The 25,982-nt window shown below is 45.9% G+C and overlaps 1 protein-coding gene across 1 annotated transcript in view; it reads right to left on the reverse strand.

Annotated features, from left to right (window-relative positions):
- Window positions 1–21,647, reverse strand: part of slc2a2 (solute carrier family 2 member 2) — a 45,489-nt gene extending 23,842 nt beyond the window's left edge. The window contains exons 1-6 of the mRNA XM_041182766.1: window positions 21,400–21,647; window positions 16,867–16,962; window positions 10,838–11,031; window positions 8,368–8,492; window positions 4,979–5,094; window positions 1,611–1,773 (exon numbers count right to left, since the gene is read on the reverse strand). Of these exons, the coding sequence (XP_041038700.1) occupies window positions 1,611–1,773; window positions 4,979–5,094; window positions 8,368–8,492; window positions 10,838–11,031; window positions 16,867–16,962; window positions 21,400–21,435 (730 nt within the window). The 5' untranslated portion in view covers window positions 21,436–21,647. The remainder of the gene's footprint in view (window positions 1–1,610; window positions 1,774–4,978; window positions 5,095–8,367; window positions 8,493–10,837; window positions 11,032–16,866; window positions 16,963–21,399) is intronic.
- Between the last annotated feature and the right edge of the window lie 4,335 nt (window positions 21,648–25,982).

Consider the following 25,982-nt stretch of genomic DNA (forward strand, 5'->3'; position numbering starts at 1 on the left):
GGATGGGGAATAAATGCTAGCCAGCCAGCCACACACACATCCCATGAAAGAATTTAAAAAACCCTCATGCCCCTGTCCTTACAACAGCAACCTCATGGTTCAAAAACATAGCAGACATCAGACCATGGACTCCTGGGAGGTGGCAGGGGTGGGGTGTGTGTGTGTGACCACCACGGACATAATGGGCTGAATGGCCTTCTTCAGGCATTTGCGGCTCTAGATTAGGATGACTCGTAAAAAATGGGACATAAGAGCAACTTGGACAAGGCACCACAGGCTCACCGACAACTGGTAAGACTGTATCTCAGGATGGATCATTATCATACCAGGGGGTAACTAGGTGCATCAGCCCAGAACCCAACCCTTGTTCATTTGTTCCTCGGCTTCCCCACCTCACTCAATATCTGCCTTTGGGGGTTTGCCAGGATTATGAGCCTGTAAAATGATCTCCCAAATTTGGCCACTTACACCCAATTCCAAGTGTCACTTTGTAAGATAGAAACAGAGAGGAAGAACTTCATTTCTATAGCATCTTTTATAACCTCAGAATATCCAATCAAGTGTTTTCAAACAATAATCACTGTTTTAATGTAGGAATCCAAACCACCACTTTGTGCACAGCAAGCTCCCATGAACAAAAAAGTGATAACAACCAGGCGACTGATTTTTAGTGAGGTTACTTGAGGGATAAATATTAGAGAACTCCCATGTCCACTTGGAAGTGGTGCTGTGGAATCTTTTCCATTGAGCTGAGAGGGCTGATAGGACCTTGGTTTAATGCCTCATCCAAAAGACCTGCACCTTTGTCAGTGCAGTGCTCCCACAGTACAGCCCCTCTGACAGTGCAGCACTCCTACAGTACTGCCCCTCCGGTAGTGCTGCCTCCCTGAGTGCTGACCCTCAATAGTGCTGCATCCCTCAGTACTGCCCCTCCAATAGTACTTCACTCCCTTAGCACTGATCCTCTGACAATGCAGCATTTCCTCACTACTGACTCTCTGGCAGCGCAGCACTCCCTCAGTACTAGCCTTCTGACAGTGCAGCACTCCCTCAGTACTGATACTCAAACAGTGCAGCACTCCCTCAGTACTGACCCTCCAAAAGTGCAGCACTCCCTCAGTATTGACCCTCCTACAGTGCAGCATTCCCTCCGTACTGACCCTCTGACAGTGCAGCACTCCCTCAATACTGTCCATCTGACAGTGCAGCACTCCCTCAGTACTGACCCTCCAACAGTGCAGCACTGTCTCAGTACTGACCCTCCGACAGTGCAGCACTCCCTCAGTACTGACCCTCCAACAGTGCAGCACTCCCTCAGTACTGACCCTCCGACAGTGCAGCACTCTCTCAGTACTGACCCTCTGACAGTGCAGCACTCCCTCAGTACTGACCCTCCGACAGTGCAGCACTCCCTCGGTACTGACCCTCCAACAGTGCGGCGCTCCCTCAGTACTGACCCTCCGACAGTGCACCACTCCCTCAGCACTGACCCTCCAACAGTGCAGCACTCCCTCAGTACTGACCCTCCGACAGTGCGGCACTCCCTCAGTACTGACCCTCCGACAGTGCAGCACTCCCTCGGTACCGCCCAGTGTTCGCTGTTCACTCACTCTTCCTCGCTGCTTCTTCTTTGCCAAGTTTTATATAGAGGTAGCGAGGACTCTCAGGGCAGAAGGGCAGCAGGATGGTCTGTAGAACGGCCGGCAGACCTGACAGGCCGAGTATTAAAGGCCAAAGTCGATCATTGCCTAGCAGGAAGTCCAAACCAAGCACCTGCCAGAGAAGAGAAACGAGAAAATAACTTTCATTTCCAAAGTGCCTTTCACAATCGCAGGATGTCTCAAAGCGCTTCAGGGCCACTGATTTACTTCTTAAAAATATAAGAAATAGGAGCTGGAAATGCCCATTCAGCCCCTCCAGCCCGCTCTACCATTCAACAAGATCCTGACTGATCTTCTACCTCAACTCCACCTTCCTGTGCTATTCCCATCTCCCTTACATCCCTCAGCATCCAAAAAGCTATCGATCTCTGTCTTGACTACGCTCAATGAGTAACCATCCACAGCCCTCTGAGGTGGAGAATTCCAAACATTCACAGCCCCCGAGTGAATAAAAAATCTCTTCATTTCAGCCCTAAATGGTCAGCCCATTATTCTGAGACCTTGACCTCATTTTTTGTTATCGCTGTACAAGATACCCAGGTCCCTCTTGATGTACACAGTCTCTCACCATTCAAAAAGTTTTTTTTTAATTGTTCTTACTAAAGTGGATAACTTCACTCTTTACCATATTATACTCCATTTGTCATGTTCTTGCCCATTCCCCAAACTGCCAATATTCCTCTGCAAGCCTCAGCATCCTTCACCAACATAACGTTGCATTGTCAGTAGACTTAGGTATGTTACACTGAGTCCCCACGTCCACGTTATTGATGCAGGTTGTAGGTAGTTGAGGGCCCAGCACTGATCCTTGCCATTCGCCAGTAATTGCAGCCTGCCAACCAGAAACTATTCTTTTTATTCCTGTTTTCTGTCCAATCGCCAATCCTTAATCCATGCTAATATATTACCCTCACTCCCATGAGTACTGGTTTTGTGTCATAAAGTCTTGTGTGGTACAGTATCACAGAATCGCTACAGCGCAGAAGGAGGCCATTCAGCCCATCGACTCTACACTGGCTCTCTGAAAGAGCAATTCACCTGTTCCCACTCCCCTGCCTTATCCCCGTAACCTTGTACATTCTCTCTTTCCAGGTAGCAAAACAATTCCCTTTTGAATACCTCAATCGAACCTGCCTCCACCACCATATCAGGGAGTTTGTTCCAGACTCCAACCACCCTCTGGGTGAAAATTTTTTTCCTATCATCACATTTACTCCTTTTGCCAATTATTTTGTATCTGTGCCCTTTAGTTCTTGATGTTCTCTTGAGTGGGAACAGGTTCTCACTATTTATCCTGTATATACCCCTCAGGATCTTGAATACCTCTATCAAGTCTCCTCTCAGCCTTCTTATCTCCAAGGAAAACAGTCCCAACCTCTCCAATCTATCCTCATCGCTGCAGTTCTCCATCCCGAGAATCATTCTTGTGAATCTCCTCTGTCCTGTCCCCAGTGCCTTCACATCCTTCCTCAAGTATGGTGCCCAGAACTGGAAGCGGTACTCCAGATGAGGCCTAACTAGTGTCTTATACAAGTTCAACACAACCTCCTTACTCTTGTACTCACTGCCTCTTTCAGTAAAGCCTAAGATTCAGTGAGCAGGCTTTTTCGCTCAGCATGTGGGCACACGCCCAACATGCCCGAGAGTGAAATAGCGTGCGATGATGTCGGGCAAGCGTCCTGATGTCATTGCGCACCCGCGTGATATTTCAGGCGGCAGGCGCATGCGAGGGTTGGAAACACGCCTGTTGACAATTAAGCGGCCTATTAAGGCCATTAATCAATTAATTAAATGTATTTTTTGTTGCCAATCGAATATTACAGTTGGTGGGCTGGAGGGGCCTTTGGATTTTTTTAGGAAACCTCATCAATGAGTGGGATGAGGTTTCCACAATTAAATAAAAAGTATATAAAAATTTGGGCAGGATTTTTAACATGTTTCTGTTCATGTGGGTGAGTCCTATGCAGGGACATTTTTTTTCAGATTTTCAAAGTCTTTATTCTTGATTTTAAAATTCTTCAGCTCCCCAAGGCAGCTCCCTGCCCAATGTCCCGAATCTCCTGCCCACTATATGCTTTATTAACTCCTCTCTCACAATGCCCTGCCATCTTCAATGACCTATGCACGTATACACCGATGTCCCTCTGTTCCTGCACCTTTATTTTATACTGTTTCACCATATCTTTCATGCTGTAACGAATCACCTCACACTTCTCTGCATTGAACTTCATCTGTCAACTTGTCTGTCTGCCCAATCCACCAACATGTCCATGTCCTTTTGATGTTCAAGACTATCCCCATCGTAGTTGACAACATTTTCAATCTTCTCAAATGCTTTCTGAAAATCTAAATACACAACTTCCACTGGTTTCCTCTTATCCATCCTTCTCGTTACACCTTCAATAAAACTCCAACAGATTTTTCAAACACAAATTCCCTTTCACAAACTCGGGCAGACTCTGCTTAATGACATTATGAATTAGTAAGTGTCCTGTTACCATGTCCTTGGTCATAGATTTTGTAGTATAGTCACTGTTGTAATCCAGGAAACACAGTAGCAAATTTGCACACAGCAAGAACCCAGAACCAGTCAGGTGATAATGACCAGATCATCTATTTTTTTTTAGTGAGGTTAGTTGAGGGATAAATATTGGTCCAGGACACCGGGGAGATGCCAGTTCACCATCCCAAACGATGCTGTCACTGTTTGTCTTACCATCCAGCCTAACAACAGCTGACTGAATAGAGTCCTGTGATGGTAACTGGGATCCTCGTGCTCCGACTGAATCAGTGATACACCATTCAGCATACATAGTTCGGGAAATTCACTTCACCCTCACTCCTGCCATTGCTCCCACCCTCACCTTCACCAAACCACACCCCCCCCCACCCGAAAAAAATACCACACTTCCAAAACATGACAGGAAGTTAGCCCATACAGATCAAGCTAACTCTGGAGGCAAGTGGCACAGACATGTCGGACTGAACGGCTTCCTTCCATGCTGTTAGGTTTGATGATAATTTAATAACTCTCTTGCAGAGCACTGCGGGGACATCTTCATTACTCAGGCTGCTGTGGTTCAGGAAGGTCCACCACCACTTCCTCAAGGGTAATTAGGGATGGGCAATAAATGCCCATATTGCGAAAATGAATAAGACAAAATAAATTGGAATGATTAATTTCTCACAGGGAGAAGTTTCTCATCTGTGGGGGTCTGTGGCTTATAAGGTGGGAGAGCTGGTTAATCAATCTTAATGGTGGTTGCTGCTCCTGTTCAAATTCCATAGTGGGTTCAAGAGTTGTTGAAATGCTGTACCTGGCTGAGAAGGATACCAATGACAATGGCTAATTGGTGCATAGTGCCCAGTGCTCCTCGCAAACTGGTGGGTGAGATCTCCCCAATGTACATGGGCACCAATCCTGTAGACAGACCTAGAAGGGAGTTGAAAGAGATCTTGGTTGATTTTCCATGAAGCATTCAAACAACAATGGCACCCAATCAAAGTTAAAAGATCCTTTTAATGGAACTCATGCCAAGGTCAACATCAATGTGACCATCCTCAGTCTCACCCTACAAGGTCTTACACAGTTTATGTCCAATCTTTTCATCTCTGTAAGAGCCAAAGTTAAAAATATAAAGTCACACCCCTGGAGTAAACTGACACTTCTTCTGGACCCGGAGCAAGTTCTCCTTATACCCAACTGGCACTGCAACATAGATTAAGGGGACGGGAAATACAGGACTGAAGGTGTTGTATCTGAATGCACGCAGTATATGAAATAAGGTAAATGAGCTTGTGGCGCAGATTGAAATTGGCAGGTATGATGTGGTGGGCATCACAGACACATGGCTGCAAGGGGATCAGGACTGGGAGCTAAATATCCAAGGATATACATTCTATCGAAAAGATAGGCAAGTTGGCAGAGAGGGTGGGGTTGCTTTGTTAGTAAGAAATGAAATTAAATCGATGGCAAGAAATAACGTAGGGTCAGATGATGTAGAATCTGTGTGGGTAGAGTTGAGGAACCACAAAGGTAAAAAAAACCATAATGGGAGTTACGTACAGGCCTCCGAACAGTAGTCAGGGTGTGGGGCACAAGATACACCAGGAGATAGAAAAGGCATGTAAGAAAGGCAAGGTTACAGTGATCATGGGGGATTTCAATATGCAGGTAGACTGGGAAAATGAGGTTGGGTCGTGGATCCCAAGAAAAGGAATTTGTGGAATGTCTACGAGATGGCTTTTTGGAGCAGCTTGTGGTGGAGCCACTAGGGAACAGGCAAGTCTAGATTTAGTGATGTGTAATTAGGCAGATTTGATAAGGGAGCTTAAGGTGAAGGAACCCTTAGGAGGAAGTGACCATAATATGATAGAATTTACCCTGCAATTTAAGAGGATGAAGCTGGAATCAGATGTAACGGTATTAGAGATGAATAAAGGCAACTACAGAGGCATGAGGAAGGAGCTGGCCAGAATTGACTGAGAGATGAGCCTAGCAGGAAAGACAGTGGAACAGCAATGGCAGGAGTTTCTGGGAGTAATTTGGGAGACACAGCAAAAATTCATTCCTAGGAAGAAGCATACTAAAGGGAAGACAAGGCAACCATGGCTGACAAGGAAGTCAGGGACAGCATAAAAGCTAAAGAGAAAGCATACAATGTGGCGAAGAGCAGTGGAAAATCAGGGGATTGGGAATCCTACAAAGATCAACAGAGGACAACTAAAAAAGAAATGAGGGAGAAGATTAAATATGAGGGTAAACTAGCCAGATATATAAAAGAAGATTGCAAGAGTGTTTTTAGATATATAAAGGGTAAGAGAGAGGCAAAAATGGACATTGGGCCGCTGGAAAATGACGCTGGAGAAGTAGTAGTGGGGAACAAAGAAATGGCAGAGGAACTGAATAGGTACTTTGCGTCAGTCTTCACGGTGGAAGACACGAGTGACATCCACAAAGTTCAAGAGAGTCAGGGGGCAGAGGTGAGTATGGTGGCCATTACCAAGGAGAAGATGCTAGGAAAACTGAAAGGTCTGAAGGTGGATAAATCACCTGGACCAGATGGATTACACCCCAGAGTTCTGAAGGAGATAGCTGAAGAGATAGTGGAGTGGTTAGTGGTGATCTTTCAGGAATCACTGGAGTCAGGGGGGGGCCCAGAGGACTGGAAAATCGTTAATGTAACCCCCCTATTTAAGAAGGGAGTGAGGCAAAAGACGGAAAATTACAGGCCGATTAGCCTGACCTCGGTCGTTGGTAAGATTTTAGAGTCCATTATTAAGGATGAGATTTCAGAATACTTGGAAGTGCATGGTAAAATAGGGCAAAGTCAGCATGGTTTCATCAAAGGGAGGTCATGCCTGACAAATCTGTTAGAATTCTTTGAGGAGGTAATATGTAGGTTAGACAAAGGAGAGCCAATGGATGTTATCTACTTGGACTTCCAGAAGGCCTTTGACAAGGTGCCACACAGGAGGCTGCTCAGTAAGATAAGAGCCCATAATGTTAGAGGCAAGGTACTAGCATGGATAGAAGATTGGCTGTCTGGCAGGAGGCAGGGAGTAGAGATAAGGGGGTCCTTCTCAGGATGGCGGCTGGTGATTAGTGGAGTTCCGCAGGGGTCAGTTTTGGGACCACAGATTTTCACTTTATACATTAATGATCTAGATGAAGGAACTGAGAGCATCCTGGCTAAGTTTGCAGATGATACAAAGATAGGTGGAGGGCAGGTAGTATTGAGGAGGCAGGGAGGCTGCAGAAGGATTTGGACAGGTTAGGAAAATGGGCAAAGAAGTGGCAGATGGAATACAACGTGGGGAAGCGTGAGGTCATGCACTTTGGTAGGAAGAATAGAGGCATAGACTATTTTCTAAATGGGGAGAGAATTCAGAAATCTGGAGTGCAAAGGGACTTGGGAGTCCTAGTCCAGGACTCTCTTAAGGTTAACCTGCAGGTTGAGTCGGTAGTTAGGAAGGCAAATGCAATGTTGGCATTTATTTCGCGAGGACTAGAATATAAAAGCAGGGATGTGATGCTGAGGCTTTATAAGGCTCTGGTCAGACCACGTTTAGAATATTGTGAGCAATTTTGGGCCCCGTATCTCAGGAAGGATGTTCTGGCCCTGTAAAGGATCCAGACGAGGTTCACGAGAATGATCCCAGGAATGAAAGGCTTAACATATGAGGAACGTTTGAGGACTCTGGGTCTATACTCGATGGAGTTTAGAAGGATGAGGCTGGATATGATTGAAACTTACAGAATACTGAAAGGCCTGGATGGAGTGGACATGGGGAAGATGTTTCCGTTAGTAGGAGAGACTAGGACCCGAGGGCACAGCCTCAGAGTAAAGGGAAGACCTTTTAGAACAGAGATGAGGAGAAACTTCTTTAGCCAGAGAGTGGTGAATCTATGGAATTCATTGCCACAGAAGGCTGTGGAGGCCAGGTCATTGAGTGTATTTAAGACCGAGATAGATAGGTTCTTGATTGGTAAGGGGATGAAAGGTAATGGGGAGAAGGTGGGAGAATGGGGTTGAGAAACTTATCAGCCATGATTGAATGGCGGAGCAGACTCGATGGGCCGAATGGCCTAATTTCTGCTCCTATGTCTTATGGTCTTATTACAAGGAAATCTTCAAAGTTGATGTAGAAATTGCTAAGGTTACTAGTCATGGAAGAGAAATTGCCAAGAGTGTTTATACTTTACCACAATAAATTCCAGTGATAGCCCGCCCTGCAATGATGAGGATGTGTGATGGGCCCAACTTGGCCAGTCCCATTAGAAGGGCACCAACTATTGCAAAGATATTCACAGCTAACATAGCCTTCAGTCTAGAAAGAGAGTCAAATGTTAAAGTTACTTCTTTCAATGTAATCCCGTTCAAACAGCCCCTTTACAAAGAGGACGTTACACTCCCATTAGAGTGGTGAGATTGGGTATCCATGTTTGTTTTTTTTAAATTGAGAAACTTGGTGAAAGGCCAAGATCTGTAGAGTGCAAGTCACCACTGATGTTTGCCTACACTTAGGGTATTTCATTGAACCATACAACACAGAAGGAGGCCATTCGGTTCATTGTGCTTTTTTGGAAAAAGCTTTGAAAGAGTTATCAAACCAGTTCCAATCCCCTACTCTATTCCCATAACCCTGCAAATCTTTTCCATTGAATCTGCCCACTGCCCTTTCAGGCAGTGCATTCCAGACCTTAACAAGTCATGACACGAAAAAAAATCTTAAATTCTCCTTTGGCTTTCTTTTGCCTATTACCTTAAATCTGTGTCTCTCTGATTACTTGCACTCCTACAGCACCTTTCACCAAAGAGATGGTGACCTAGTGGTAATGTCACTGGCCTAGTAATCCAGAGGTCCAAGCTAATGCCCTGGGGACATGGTTCAAATGGCAGCTGGAGGAATTTAAATTCATTCAGTTAATAAAAAAACTCTGGAATTGAAAGCTAGTCTCAGTAATGGTGGCCATGAAACTATCATTGATTGTTATAAAAACCCATCTGGCTCACTAATGCCCTTTAGGGAAGGAAATCTGACTCCAGATCCACAGCAATGTGGTGACTCTTCACTGCCATCTGAAATGGTCTAGCAAGCCATTGTTGGTGTACCTGCACCAGATGGACTGTAGCAGTTCAAGAAGGGGCTCATTGGCACCTTCTCAAGAGCAATTAAGGATGGGCAACAAATGCTGGCCTAGCCAGCGACACCCACATCCCGTGAAAGAATATTTAAAAATGTCAGTGCATCCCAGAGTGCTTGACAATTAATGAAGCCTCTTTGAAATGTAACCACTGATGTAATGGAGGGAACGAAACAGGCAAGCTGTACACAGCAAGCTCCCACAAACCTCAATGAAACCAATGACAGAAAGAATTACAGGGCACAGAGGAAGGCCACTCAGCCCCTTGTGGCTGTGCCGTCACTTAAAAGAACTATCCAATTCATTCCAGTCCCTGCTTTCTCCTCATAGCTCTGCAAAAATATCCTTTCCTGTATAATGTTTAGTGATGCCAGTTGAGCATAAATATTGGGCAGGACATCAGGAGAACCAATTCCATGAAATCTCTTACGTTCACCAGGAAGGGTAGGCGGTTTGAGACGTCACACAAAGGACTTCACTTCTGAGAGTGCAGAGCTTCCTCAGCCCTGATACTGGGGGCACCAGCTGAGATTGTGTGAGCAAGTCCCTGGAGTGGGGCTTGAACTCACAACCTTCTGACTCAGAGTCAACAAAGTGCTACCAACTGAGCCACAGCCAGCACCTGACTATGCCCCATACTTGTTGGGGCAGCTTTAGTAAGAGAGGCATTGCCAATTGAGATCTAACATTGGTGGTGCCCAATCCTGTAGGGGCATTTATTGTGCTCCACGATATCCCATTTTACACACGTGTGCTCAAAGCCCATAGTTACTTTTGCTGTCAGATTCTATTGATGGGCAGCACTAACTGATGGCCAAGCATTTTTGTTTCTGTGATCACTGGCTTGATCGGAAAGATTGAAAACATGTTTCTAATATTCCACCTTTCATTTACTCCTCTGTGTCCTGGTTCAAATTTCCCTTTTGATCTCTGCCAACCTCAAATTCTTCACAGAGTAACCACGGCAACCAGTGTCAGTTACTCAACCATAGAATCATCCACTCAAATCCAACCTTTGATCTTTGACATGCCTTTCCAGTAAGGAACCTAGGGAAGCATTTCACCTCCTCTCTCGCTCAGATGTGTTAAGATTAACTCGAACATCCGTTTTGAAAATATATTAGAGATAAAAACAAAAAACAGCGGATGCTGGAAATCCATAACAAAAACAGAATTACCTGGAAAAACTCAGCAGGTCTGGCAGCATCGGCGGAGAAGAAAAGAGTTGACGTTTCGAGTCCTCATGACCCTTTGACAGAAGGGTCATGAGGACTCGAAACGTCAACTTTTCTTCTCCGTCGATGCTGCCAGACCTGCTGAGTTTTTCCAGGTAATTCTGTTTTTGTTTTGAAAATATATTACATGGTTTTGGGTGGGGCCATTCCTGGGGGATTGGTCACGGGTAGTTTAGGAAAGAGGGTCAAAATTATAATTGGTTTAAACCGGTCCTGTTCGGTTCAAAATTGGACAGATCTTCTTCTCTGCCTTTCCAGCTCAGGCCAATGGTGGACCTGATGTAATTCCGTACCTGCCCAGCTTGTCCGCTAGATATCCAACAAGGACGGAGGAAAACATGCCCCCTATGCAGAAGATGGAGACGGATAGAGTCCAGTAAATGATGATGCTGCGATGTTTGTGCGGTTTGGTTGCTTGTGTGAGATTACCAGCCACTGTCTCGTTCTGCACAACATTGAGGATACGACCATAATGTTTCTCAATAACCTGGAGAGGATGAGAAAGCCACATTGGTTCTGCTTTTTCCATTTACACCTCCTCTAGAATCATCTTTTGTTCCTTTTGCCTCATTACCATCTCCTTTTGCCTTGCACCATTATCCCTTTCGTCATTTTAATCTCTCCTGTCCTTCACTCTATCACAGTTCTTCCCCTCTGCCCGTTTTCCCCCTTCCTCCTTTCCTTGACCCTGCACTCGCTTACAACCTGGACCTCCCCAACCTTACTCCATTCTGACAAAAGATCCTCAACGTGAAACGTTAACTCTGTTTCTCTCTCCTCAGATATTGCTTGACCTACTGGGGATTTCCAGGATTATCTGTTTCTAACTTATCTGAGAAAGCCACAATTACACTTTTGAACACAGAATCTCCTCAATCATCGAATCTTCTTATTTTCTGATCTGAAGGGGGGAGGTTTGTGTCATTTCTTGTCACAAAGCTGTTATTTGCAGTTGATGCTTCTTGTTTGGATTTGCATCTTGATCAATGCAACAACTCACGAAGGCTTCTTCAGGAACCCCTCCAAAACCCACGACTTCTACCAATCTAGATGCACAGGGAAAATACCATCACTTCCAAGATCCCCTCTGAGTCAAATATGCCACTCCAACTTGGCCATTTATTGCCAATTCCTTCAGCATGTCACTCAGTGAACACCCTGGATCTCCCTCACTAACAGAACAATGAAGGAGCGCCAGTCAAACCCACACCACCCACCCCCATACCCCCAACCCTTCTAGCGACCACACCCCCACCACCCACCCAACCCTATACCCCAACCCTTCCAGCGACCACACCCCCACCACCCACCCAACCCCATACCCCAACCCTTCCACCAGCCACACCCCAACCACCACCCACCCCCATACCCCCAACCCTTCCAGCGACCACACCCCCACCATGCACCCAACCCCATACCCCAACCCTTCCACCAGCCACACCCTAACCACCACCCACCCCCATACCCCCAACCCTTCCACCGACCAGACACAAACTGCAATGGTTCATGAAGAAGGTCCATCATCTTTTAGAAACATAGGAAATGGGAACAGGAGTAGGCTATTCAGCCCTTGGAGCCTGCTCCACCGTTCAATATGTTCATGGCTGATCCTCTATCTCAACATCACACTCTCCCCATACCCCTTGACACCTTTAGAGTCCAGAAATCTATCTATATCCTTCTTAAATATATTCAGTAACTTGGCCTTCACAGCCTCTGGGGTAGAGAATTCCATAGGTTCACCACGCTCTGAATAAGTTTCTTCTCACCTCAGTCCTAAATGGTCTACCCCATATCCTGAGACTATGACCCCTTGTTCTAGAACTCACCCCCAACCAGAGGAAATATCATCCCTGCATCCAGTCTGTCCAGCCCTGTCGGAATTTCATATGTTTCAATGAGATCCCCTCTCATTCTTCTAAACTCCAGTGAATACAGGCCTAGTCAGCCCAATCTCTCCTCACACGATAATCCTGCCATCCCAGGAATTAGTCTGGTGAACCTTCGCTGCACTCCCTCTATGGCAAGTATATCCTTTCTTAGGTATGAAGACAAAAACTACACACAATACTCCAGGTGTGGTCTCAGCAAGGCCCTGTACAGCTGCAGTAAGACATCCTGTTCAAGATGGATTAGGAATGGGGAATAATTGCTGGTCTTGCAAGTCATGGTCACATATTGAAGAATCATGCTGATTTATTTTGGTCATTATGCCCTTTATGTACCACAGAGATGGTTCAAGGAAGAAAGAAAGAAATTGCATTTATATAGTGCCTTTCTCCATCTCAGCACTTTACAGCCAATGGAGTGTGTTTTGAAGTCACTGTTATAATGTAGGAAATGCAGAAGCCAATTTGTACACAGCTAGCTCCTACAAACAACAATAATGACTAGACAGTCTTTTTTTCTCAGTTTCTGTTTTTGGTTGAGCAATAAATATTGGCCCAGGACATCGGGGAGGACTTTCCCTACTCTCCTTCAAAATAGTGCTGCTCTGCATTGGGTGGACATGCTTTTGTGCTGAGCTGACCGATTCTCCTGGATGCCTCACAGTTTCACCTTCAGTTATTTCAACATAGGTAATGAATATTATTCCTTCTTGTGTGGTGTACATTACTCATTCAAAAGAGGCATAAATTCCATTGGAAGAATGGAGGTGGCCACCGAAGGAACATTAGCAAATATCAAAGGAAGTTATGTGATTACTAAACTTAATTCAAGCTAACTTGTTACAGGCAATTGATACTGCCCTTGTATGAATCAGATTGCGATTAAAGGAGTTGCTGACAACAATGGAGAGTCTTCCAGTCAGTCTCAGTTCCCAGACTGCAATAGCCATCAGAACAAGAATCAATACTGTATATAATAACAACACATTCCAGCCAACACAATCCCTGAAAGAAATCTATCAGCCACCTACAAGACTCCCCACTGGTCACTGACAAGGATACTAGGAAGCTGAGAGAAGCAAGTGGGGGGATAATGGAAGTTTTAATCAAGGATTGGGAATTAGTAACCTGAGAGATACGAATGGGGGATTGGGGGTTTTTGAAAGTGGAGAGTGGATTCAGTAACCTGAGAGAGGGGAATGAGGGAACAGGAGGTTGAGAGAGGGGCGTGAGGGAACAAGTGCCTGAGAAGGTAGATGAGAAATGGTGGGGGGGTGGGGGGGGGGCACAGAAAGGTGGCAGGAGATTTGGAGCTGAAATGATGGAGCATGTATTTGAGCCCTTGAGGCCAAGCGACCTGGAGTCAAGAAGAGCTGAGCAGTGTTGGAGCAGCAGGAAAGTAGGCCTGGACCCTGGAGTGCATGAGTATGCTCCATTGAGTGAGAAACAGTACGACAATGACTCACACAGAAGTGGCTCCAACACTTTCATCTCTTGATGATCCTTTGCTTTAAATGCAACAATTGCTTCTTTTAATGGCTCGCTGAACTAACATGTTTTTTTAAAAAGCCTACAGGGTAACATTTGGAAAGAATGACTTATATTTCTGTAGCATTCAGGATGTGCCGAAGCACTCTACAGCCAATTAAGTACTTTTTTGGAAGTGTAGTCACTGTTATAATGCAGCCAATTTGTGTACAGTAAGATCCCACAGACAGCAATTAGGCAATAGCCAGATAAACCGTTTTAGTGATGTCGGATAAACATTGGCCAGGACACTGGGGAGAATGATTCTGGTCTTCTTCGAAATTGTGCCATGGGATCTTTTAAATTCACCACAGAAAACAGGCAAGGCCTCAGTTTAATAACTCTCCTGAAAATGGTACCTCCAACAGTGTAGCACTCCCTCAATACTTCACTGGAGCATTGCACTGGATTTTGTGCTTGAACCTCTGGTGTCAGGTATAGACAAACACCTGCTGGCATACAGCGCTAACTAATAAACCATGATGACTCAGGGACAGGAGGGGCTGAATAGTCTCTTCTTGTTCTTATGTTTCTGGTTTATTTCTAATTAATTATTGGGATGCGAGCACCACTAGCTAGGCCAGCATTTATTGCCCATTCCTAATTATCCTTGAGAAGGTGGTGGTGAGCTGCCTTCTTGAACTGCTGCAGTCCCTGTGTTGTAGGTACACCCACGGTGCTGTTAGGGAGGGAGTTCCAGGGTATTGACCCAGCGACAGTGAAGAAATGGTGATATATTTCCAAGTCAGGATGGTGAGTGGCTTGGAGGGGAACTTCCAGTTGGTGGCATTCCCATGTGTCTGCTGATCTTATCTTTCTAGGTGGTAGAGGTCACAGGTTTGGAGGTGCTGTCAAAAGAGCCATGTTGAGTTGCTGCAGTACATCTTGTAGATGGTACACACTGCTGCCACTGTGCATTGGTGGTGGAGGATGTGAATGTTTGTGGAAGAGGTGCCTATCAAGTGGGAGGCTTTGTCCTGGATGGTGTTGAACTTCTTGAGTTTGACTGGAGTTGCACTCATCCAGGCAAGTGGGGAGTATTCCATCACACTCCTGATTTGTACCTTGTAGATGGTGGACAGGCTTTTGGGAGTCAGGAGGTGAGTTACTCTCTCCAGAATTCCCAGCCTCTGACCCGCTCTTGTAGCCATAGTATTTACATGGCTAGTCCAGTTCAGTTTCTGGTCAATGGTAACCCCCAGGATGCTGATAGTGGGGGGATTCAGCAAGGTAATGCCATTGAATGTCAAGAGGAGGTGGTTAGATTCTCTTGTATTCCTGTGTAAGCCTTAGCGTAGAATTAGTTTAATTAATCTATAAGGGTGAAGAGAGCCAAAAGCAGACTGATTCTCTGTAAATTGGTCACTAGGCAGTTTGCACATGATTTTTTTCACAATAACTGAACAACGGATGGGTTTGCCACTCCTCACTTCATCCTCAGGTGATTTGAGGATACAACCAAAGGTCATTGCATCCGTTTCAACTCAGAAAGGAAACCTCACAAAGTCTTTCATGAAAGAAAAATGCCATCAACTGTGGCTCAGTGTGTCCTTGACCAGAGCACATCATCTCAGAATCAAAAAACTGCGGATGCTGGAAATCCAAAACAAAAACAAAAATACCTGGAAAAACTCAGCAGGTCTGGCAGCATCTGCGGAGAGGAACACAGTTAACGTTTCGAGTCCGTATGACTCTTCACCAGGACAAAGTAAAAATAGAAAAGAGGTGAAATATAAGCTGGTTTAAGGGGGGTGGGACAGGTAGAGCTGGATAGAGGGCCAGTGATAGGTGGAGATAACCAAAAGATGTCACAGACAAAAGGACAAAGAGGTGTTGAAGGTGGTGATATTATCTAAGAAATGTGCTCATTAAGGGTAGAAAGCAGGACGAGCAAGGTACAGATAGCCCTAGTGGGGGTGGGGTGGGGTGAAGGAATCGAAAAAGGCTCAAAGGTAGAGATAAAACAATGGATGGAAATACATTTAAAAATAATGGAAATAGATGGGAAAAGAAAAATCTATATAAATTATTGGGAAAAAAAAGGGGGGGGATCGGAAAAGGGGTGGGGATGAAGGACAGAGTTCATGATCTAAAATTGTTGAACTCAACATTCAGTCCGGAAGGACTGAATTTATTTTTAAATGTATTTCCATCCATTGTTTTATCCTGTCCTTTCAGCAACCATAAAAGACCTCACAACACTGCTCAAAGAATAGCAAGGAACTACTCCCGGGCCGGCAACAACCCCATTTTAAAATTCCCAACCTTGTTTTCAAGTCCCTCCTTGGCCTCACTTCTCCATATCTCTGGAATCTCTTCCAGCCCAACTTTGTACTCCTCCGATTCTGATCTCTTGAACATCCCTGATTGAACCCTTCCATCAGGAGCGCCCGTGCCTTCAGTTACCTACAATTTAAGCTCTGGATTTCCATCCCTAACCCCCACCCCCCCTCCACCTCTCCACCTCTCCTGCTTTAACACACACCTTAACACTGTGACCAAACATTTGATCATCTGTCCTAATATCTTTGTAGGTGGCTGAGTCTCAAATGTTGTTTGATAATGCTCCTGTGAAGCATTGTGACACGTTTTATTATGTTAAAGGCGCTATATAAATGAAAATTGTTGTTGTCTGTGTCCAGGCCAATATTTATCCCTCAACAATCAGTTGAAAGAAAAATTCTCTGCTTATTATCTCATTGTGGGATCTTGCTATGTGTAACTTGGTTGCCACATTTCCCACATTACAACAGACAATATATTTCATTGGCTGTAAAGCGCTTTGGGAGATTCTGAGATTGTGAAAGGTGCTACAGAAATGCAAGGCTTTGTTTTTGTGAGACAATCAGCTAAGGGGTCAGGGTGAGGCAATCATTAACTGCAGTGGGTTTAAGTGATGATCTTACCTCCTGAGGAGCATTGATAACTCCGAGCCCATAACCAAACTGTACTGAGCCAAGCACAGCAGCAAAGACAGAGAGAAGCAGCAGTCCTGTCAGTTCCTGAAAGAGGATAACAGAAGAGCAATAATTAGAGACCTATCCACATGGTGATCACTGAAAACCCTTTTACAGGAGGCTGGTGAGGGGAAGGATTGGGAAGGGTAGTGAGGAATGAGGGGAGGAATTAGGAGGGGAGGTGAGGAATGAGGGAAGGGAATGGGAGGGGAGGGGAGGAATGAGGGGAGGGAATGGGAAGGGAGAGGAGGAATGAGGGAAGAGACTTGGAAGGGAGGTGAGGGATGAGAGGAGGGACTGAGGGGGAGGTGACGAATGAGGGGAGGGATTGGGAGTGTGAGTGAGGAATGAGGGGAGGGTTTGGGAGGGAAGGTGAGGAATGATTGGGATTGGGAGGGGAGATGATACAAAGATAGGTGGAGGGACAGGTAGTATTGAGGAGGCATGGAGGCTGCAGAAGGATTTGGACAGGTTAGGAGAATGGGCAAAGAAGTGGCAGATGGAATACAACATGGGGAAGTGTGAGGTCATGCACTTTGGTAGGAAGAATAGAGGCATAGACTATTTTCTAAATGGGGAGAGAATTCAGAAATCTGGGTGCAAAGGGACTTGGGAGTCCTAGTCCAGGATTCTCTTAAGGTTAACTTGCAGGTTGAATCGGTAGTTAGGAAGGCAAATGCAATGTTGGCATTTATTTCGCGAGGACTGGAATATAAAAGCAGGGATGTGCTGCTGAGGCTTTATAAGGCTCTGGTCAGACCACATTTAGAATATTGTGAGCAATTTTGGGCCCTGTATCTCAGGAAGGATGTTCTGGCCCTGGAGAGGGTCCAGAGGAGGTTCACGAGAATGATCCCAGGAATGAAAGGCTTAACATATGAGGAATGTTTGAGGACTCTGGGTCTATACTCAATGGAGGTTAGAAGGATGAGGGGGGATCTGATTGAAACTTACAGAATACTGAAAGGCCTGGATAGAGTGGACGTGGGAAAGATGTTTCCATTAGTAGGAGAGACAAGGACCTGAGGGCACAGCCTTGGAGTAAAGGGAAGACCTTTTAGAACAGAGATGAGGAGAAACTTCTTTAGCCAGAGAGTGGTGAATCTATGGAATTCATTGCCACAAAAGGCTGTGGAGGCCAGGTCATTGAGTGTATTTAAGACTGAGATAGATAGGTTCTTGATTGGTAAGGGGATCAAAGGTTACGAGGAGAAGGCAGGAGAATGGGGTTGAGAACTTATCAGCCATGATTGAATGGCGGAGCAGACTCGATGGGCCAAAGGGCCTAATTTCTGCTCCTATGTCTTATGGTCTTATGGGAGGTGAGGAATGAGGGGAGGGATTGGAATGGGAGGTGAGGAATGAGAGAAGATTGGGAGGGAAGGTGAGGAATGAGGCAAGGGATTGGAAGTGGAGGTTGGACATTGAATGAGAGGCAGAAGAGGAGAAAATGGGGATGGGGCAGGAGAAGAGGGGACAGGAGGCGCAGGTTTTCGGGAGGATGTTGGGAGAGAATGGAAGGGGGATGATCGTTAGAAGTGAGTGGGGGAGGTAAAGGAATAGGGGACGGATGGAGAAGTCAGCCAATCACCAATTGAAGTTGGCATGATGTTCTGACATCATTGTGAATAGACAGACAGTCTCACCCACTCTCTGAACTTCCAACATGTGGCAGGTGAGTCACACTGCCTGCAGTACGGTCTGAAAACCAGTCCTGTAATCACACAGGCCTCGTCTGTAAATACCGACACACTCCACAGGGGCTGTCTGTGCTGAGAGGGTACAGAACTGCCAGGGGTCAACTTCTTTGAGCTAGACATTACCTTTTCAGTGACCCAGTAAACATTCCTTCCTCAACCAATACAGGGTTAACTAGTTCTGTTCTTCATGACCGTTTATGGGATCTTGCCATGTGCTTCATTTCACAATGCAGCAACAAACCTAAAAAGTTACCCATAAGTACCTTGGGGCATTTTACTGTGTGAATGGTGCTATATAAATGCATGTTGATATTGTTGTTGTAGTGAGGCATTATTGAAATATGAGTTAAGGCTGACACTCAAATACCAGATGAGTCATCAATTCTTTGATATACCAGCCTCTGCTGTGACAAATCAGGTTAAACAGGAAGCCAAAATATCTTGGCTATGGGTTAAATTAGCTGTTTGATTCCAGGAGGAGGAATGGCTTTCTGTGTTGGCAGAATCCACCCAGCACTCACTTTAATATTTGAAAAGCATGGTGACATCAGCCAGGCAACAGAGAGTGTTCAACACCGAGAGAGGCTCACTTGTAGCGCCTCACCCTAAGTAACAGCCAGTGGACTGCATCACATCCACTATTAAGAACTTTCAAGGCGTTGAATTTACAGATCTTAGGCTGGACGGTGATAGTTCATCACCACTGAGCCAGAGATGAACAAACCTCCTGCCACAAACCACCCCACCCCTCAACCCATTCAATCATTGCCCACTGACCCCTGCTGGGCCTGTGGCGACATTGTAACTTGGCCAAATTAACCCTTGCTACACCACTGTGCACCAATGCTGTCCATCTGGGTGAAGGCTCTGAGAGCAGGCAACACCTATGAGATCTTGACCCTATGATCAAAGAGCATGGGCGGTGTCAGCACCTTTGATGGGGCTGGAGTGGGGTGGGTGGGGGCTGGCACGGTTGCTATGGGTATAGAAAATCGATCGAGTACTAAAAAACTGAGTAAACTTTCAATCTAGGACAATGACACCATGGGCAGTTTGCAAAGAAATTATAAAAACTAGCAAATTCACGGAACACCACATCTGTCTGAAACTGTAAACACAGACTCACTCCTATAGACTCTCTGTAAACACAGACTCACTCCTATAGACTCTCTGTAAATACTGTCACGCTCCCAGGGACTGTCTGAAAATACTGTCACGCTCCCAGAGACCCCCCTGAAAATACTGTCACACTCCCAGGGACCCCCCTGAAAATACTGTCACACTCCCAGGGACCCCCCTGAAAATACTGTCACGCTCCCAGGGATCCCCTAAAAATACTGTCACACTCCCAGGGATCCCCTAAAAATACTGTCACACTCCCAGGGATCCCCTAAAAATACTGTCACACTCTCGTGCCCCCCCCACCGTAAATCCTGTCACACTCCCAGAGACCCCCTGAAAATACTGCCACACACTCAGGGACCCCCTGAAAATACTGTCACACACTCAGGAACCCCATCCTGTAAATCCTGTCACACTCTCAGGGATCCCCTATAGATACTGACACATCTTCAGAGACCTTCTCTAAATATTGACACATGCCCTGGGACCCCTGCAAATAATGATACATCCCCGGGACCCTGAGTAAATGTTGAGACACTCCCAGGCACCCTTTGTACATACTGACACACTCCCCAGGGAACCCCCGTCACTACTCACACACTCCACAGAGATGCCCTTTAAATACTGACACACTTCCCGGGGAACCCTTAGAACTACTCACACACTCAGCAGGAACCCTCTGTCATTACTGGCACACTCCGCAGGGATCCTCTGTGAATACTGACACATTCCAAGGCGTCCTCTGTAAATTCTCACACACTCCCAGGGACCCTCTGTAAACACTGACACATTCCCGGGGACCCCAGGAAAATACTGACACCCTCTTCAAGGAGTATTCCTTTGTGAATACTCACATGCTGCCAGTGATTCCAGTTATCAGATATATTTTGACTTTTTAGTAATTATTTCGCTGCTGTCCACAAATTACTATCGATGTTTTTCTGTCAGTGCCAGGAAGGTGTTAATATTTGCTACGAATCATGGTAGGTGTGTCAGTATTTACAGGTGATGCTCTAAGGCTGTCCTGAACACACATCTGAATAGAAATTACTCCAACTCTTCCTTGACAACCATCAAAATGAACAAGTAACTTCATTGGGGTGGCAGTGACACTCACTCAGGTATCTGACAGGCAGCTGTCTGAGAGTCCTGCAAATCCCATTCCACCGGTTTGAACCCATAAGCCAGGCTGACTCTCCCGAGTGCTGTACTGCGGGGAGTGCGGCACTGTTGGGGGAAGGTGCCTCTTTGGGCATGAGACATTAAACTGAGGTGCAGTCTGACATCTGGGGTGGATGTAAACGTTCTCAGTCACCATGTCATAAAGCAGGTGCGCTCTCGCCCGGGTCCATCACATTGCTGGTTCTGGGAGGTTCCTGCTCGCAAATTGGCTGCTGCGTTCCCTACATTACACTTTTCTGTTTATATAAAAAAAAACACTTCATAAAGCGCGTTGGGGGCGTTCTGAAGCCCCGTGGGGCGCTATAGAAATTCTGGGGCTTCAGGAGGACCCAGGCGAGCCGGGACGAGGAAGGGCTCCGATGTGAGTGACTCCCGGTGAGTTTCAATGATTTTCCCCCTGTGGAATGGACCAAGATCCGCTCATGTCACCAGGAGCGGGAGATCCCGGGATCAGTCTCTCTCTCTCTCTCTCTCTTACCTTTCCCGATCCCCTGTCCGCTCTGCTCTTCCCCATCCCCGATGCTAAGGAATCCCCCAGAGGCGGGATCGACACTGACACTGTTGCCTGGACATGAATCCTTCCTATTTAACTGACGTGGGCTTTTACGGCTTAAAGGGGCCGCCCCAATCGGGAGCAAATTCCTATCCAGCCAAAGATCTTGATTAGCTTGATTCAATTGGATTGTGGTATAGCAAAGGATCGATTCCTCGAGGTCTTGTCTGGGGTATGAATGTGGGGTCGAGGGGGGTCCTGTGTCTGTGCGTGAACGAGTTATTTGTGAAGGTGTGTGCGCGTGTGTGTCTGCGTGTGATCTTTGTGAGAGGGTGTGTGAGTGTGAGCGACAGTGAGAGTCGCGTGTAATGTGTGTGGGAGAGTTACAGTGAGAGTCTGCAAGTGTGCCTGAGGGCTGTGAGAGGAGTGTGAGAATTAGGGTTAGGGTCATGTGTGTGTATCTGTGAATGTGTGCACATATTACTAACTGGTCAGAGGCAGAGCGAAGTTAGACTTGGCAGTGAGATTTTTTGATGTTGCAATAATCACGTTACATTGAACAGGAATGGGGGAGGTTTGTGACACCCAAATAGAAAGAATCACAAGTACAGAGGGCGCTGACGGATATGAGACAGTGGATACTGAGGGATATGGGACAGTGGATACTGAGGGATATGGGACAGTGGATACTGAGAGATATGGGACAGTGGATACTGAGGGATTTGGGACAGTGGATACTGAGGGATTTGGGACAGTGGATACTGAGGGGTATGGGACAGTGAATACTGAGTGATTTGGGACAGTGAATACAGAGGGATTTGGGACAGTGGATACTGAGTGATTTGGGACAGTGAATACGGAGGGATTTGGGACACTGGATACTGAGGGATATGTGCCAGCAGATAATGAGGGATATGGGTAACTGGATACTGAGGGATATGGGACAACAGATAATGAGGGATATGAGCCATTGGATACCAAGGGATGTGGGACAATGGACACTGAGGGATATGAGCCACTGGATAACGAGGGATATGGGCCAGTGGATACCGAGGGAGATGGGACAGCAAATACTGGGGAAAATGTGACAGTGGATACTGAAGGAAATGGTCTAGTGGATACTGAAGGATATGGGACTGGATACTGAGGGAAATGGGCTGTGGATACTGAGGGATATGGGCTGTGGATACTGAAGGAAATGGGACAGCGGATACTGAAGGAAAAGGTCTAGTGGATACTGAAGGATATGGGACATTGGATACTGAGGAATATGGGACAGTGGATATTGAGGAATATGGGACAGTGGATATTGAGGAATATGGGACAGTGGATACTGAAGGAAATGGGCTGTGGATACTGAAGGAAATGGGACAGTGGATATTGAGGAATATGGGACAGTGGACACTGAGGGATATGGGCTGTGGATACTGAAGGAAATGGGACAGTGGATATTGAGTGATTTGCGACAGGGAATACTGAGGGAAGAGTGTGGATAGAATAGTATGCAAATTAAATGGGAGCAGTAAATTGAGTAAACTCTGTCACCTAGAATATGAACTGTCCCCCATCCAATTTTTCCTCTGAGTTCCCTCCCCCTAGTCAAATGTGTAAAATCCTCCCCAATGTGGCCCTGTTTTTTGTGAATTCAGTCACAGGTAGGCTGCCCCCTCACATTCAGTACATCAAAATTACAATTACTACCCCAGGATATGAAAGGTAGGATACAGGCATATCTTGCATTTCTATAGCACCTTTTACAGCCTCAGGACATCCCAAAATGCTTTACAGCCAATGAAGTGCTCATGAAGTGCAGACCCTGTTGGTGGAAACGCAGCAGCCAATTTGCAGCAAGCTCCCACAAACAGAAATGAGATAAGCAAGCAGCAAAATATTCTTTGCTTTTCTTTGAAACAGTGGCCGTTTGATCTTTTACATCCGCCCACAAGGATTAGTGGGGCCTCTATTTAACATGTCATTCAAAAGGAGGCACCTCCAACAGGACAGCACTCCCTTAGTGTTACATTGTATCGTCAGCCTGGTTTGTGGGCTCAAGTCTCTAACGTTGAACCTGAACCCACAATCATCTGATTCCTTAGTAAGAGTGCTACCCATTGAGCCATGTTTGACACTTACTCCATGATGGACAAAGACTTAAGATCACAGGCAAATGCAAAAATCTGCAGATGTTGGAAAATGCTGGAAACACTCAGTAGGTCACAGCATCTGTGGAGAGAGGAACAGATTTTTTTCTGCTTCAAATGCTGCCTGACCTGGTGAGTATTTCCAGAACTTTCTGTTTTTGTTCTTTAGAACCATAGGACTCTTAATGGAGGCTTGTCAACAGACTCAAGCCTTTTGACCCTCAAGCTGAAAGTTGCTATTGTAAGGAGATCCTGAGCAGAGGCTAAAAAGTCTGTTCCCCTTCTGATAGAGCAAGGACACTCAGGGTAATGATTGGACAGCAGATACTGAGGGACGAGGGTGGGGAGAATAGTATGCAAGTTATACTCTGATAGCCAGATGGTGAAGGATTACACTGGAGCCAATCTTTACTCAGTGTAGATTTATTCACAGAAAGAAACATTACAAGTATAGATCTATTTGTATCGCTTGTAAACTCTACCTGTCCCTGCCCCCCCAAACCAGCCTATATTTCACCTATTTTCTATTTTTCCTTAGTTCTGTTGAACAGTCATACAGACTCGAAACTTTAACGGTGTTCCTCTCCGCAGATGCTGTCAGACCTGCTGAGTTTTTCCAGGTATTTTTGTTTTTGTTTTGGATTTCCAGCATCCGCAGTTTTTTGCTTTTATCTCAATGTTCCATCACACTCCTGACTTGTGCCTTGTAGATGGTGGACATGCTTTGGGGAATCAGGAGATGAGTTACTCACCACAGAATCCCCAGCGTCTGACCTGCTCGTGTAGCCACCATATTTATATGGCTAGTCCAGTTCAGCTTCTGGTCAATGGTGACCCTCAGGATGTTGATAGTGGGGGATTCAGCGAAAGTAATGCCGTTGAACATCAAGGGAATATGGTTAGAGTCTCTCTTGTTGGCGATGGTCATTGCCTGGCACTTGTGTGGTGTGAATGTTACTTGCCATTTATCAGCCCAAGCTTGAAAATTGCCCGGGTCTTGCTGCATAAGGGTGTGGACTGTTTCAGTATCTGAAGAGTTGCATAAGGTATGATCTTTATCACACCATTTGGTTGGTTTTGTTTTAATTGCCTCGCTTTCAGCATTTCGTCTTCCCTTGAGATATTCCAATGCACCATGTCCACAGCCCTTGAGGGAGAACAAGATGTTACCTACTATATGGATGGTATCATCATCCACGGCTCTACAAGAGCAGGGCACAACCACAGGGTAAGAGGAGTTCTCAAGGCTGTCCAGGAAGCAGGCCTTACGCCAAATGAGAAATGTGAATTCACCAAGACCACCATAAAATTTCTAGGGCATAATCATCCAAAGACATTGAATTTTGGTGTACCCACTCAAATCAAAGACCATTACTGATTTTCCCCAATCAATGTGAAACACAGACATCCAGTGGTTCCTAGGGATGGTAAACCAGGTAGGCAAGTCTATCCCAACCCCTACACAACCTCCTGTGGAAAGGCCAACGATGGTTCTAGGGCATTAAACAATGCAATGCCTTTCAATCTATTAAGTGCCAACAAGTCTCCTTGGATGTCCTGGCGCACTATGACCCCACATTGCCGATGGCCGTCAGTGCTGATGCTTCCCCCACAGGCCATTTCACTGTTCTTATCCAGCTGCAGAAGAACAGTGATAGAAGCCAGTATATTTTGTATCTAGATCCCAAATGGAAACTGAACAAATGTGCATCACCATCGAGAAAGAGGCACTAATGTGGGTCGTTGAGCGGTTCATGAATTACATGATGGGGCTGTACTTTCACATACAAACAGACCACAAGCCCTTCATAACTCTCCTGAATTCCCCGGAGATTGTTAAAATGTCCATGCACATGCAATGACTTCACTTCCACTTGATGCGTTACCAACAGACAATCGTTTACATCCCCAGGAAGTCACAACCCATGGCTGATGCTCTCTCCAGATCGTCAGTAGACTATGCCATTGCCTTCGATCCCACATTTGTCTCTGAAGTGGAAACATCTCCTCGACTGTCATGACTCCATATCCATCATAAATATCCAGGATGTCCGACACACCCAGACGGAGATTGTCAAATGCATTCAAGTACATGAGCTCTGCCTCCATGGGTGGTCTAAATACAACCCTGCAGACCACCTCATCTGTAAATAACACAGGCAACAGCACAAAGGAAGATGGTTGTGGTTATTGGAGGTCAGTCATCTCAGCTCCAGGACATCACTGTAGGAGTTCTTCAGGGTAGTGTCCTTGGCCCAACCATCTTCAGCTGCTTCATCAATGACCTTCCTTCCATCATAAGATCAGAAATGGGGACATTTGCACAATGTTGAGCACCATTTGCAACTCCTCAGATACTGAAGCAGTCCATTTCCAAATGCAGCAAGACCTGGACAATATCCAGGCTTGGGCTGACAAGTGATAAGT

This window comes from Carcharodon carcharias, chromosome 2 (genome assembly GCF_017639515.1).
Source record: "Carcharodon carcharias isolate sCarCar2 chromosome 2, sCarCar2.pri, whole genome shotgun sequence".
NCBI classification, from domain to species: domain Eukaryota; kingdom Metazoa; phylum Chordata; class Chondrichthyes; order Lamniformes; family Lamnidae; genus Carcharodon; species Carcharodon carcharias.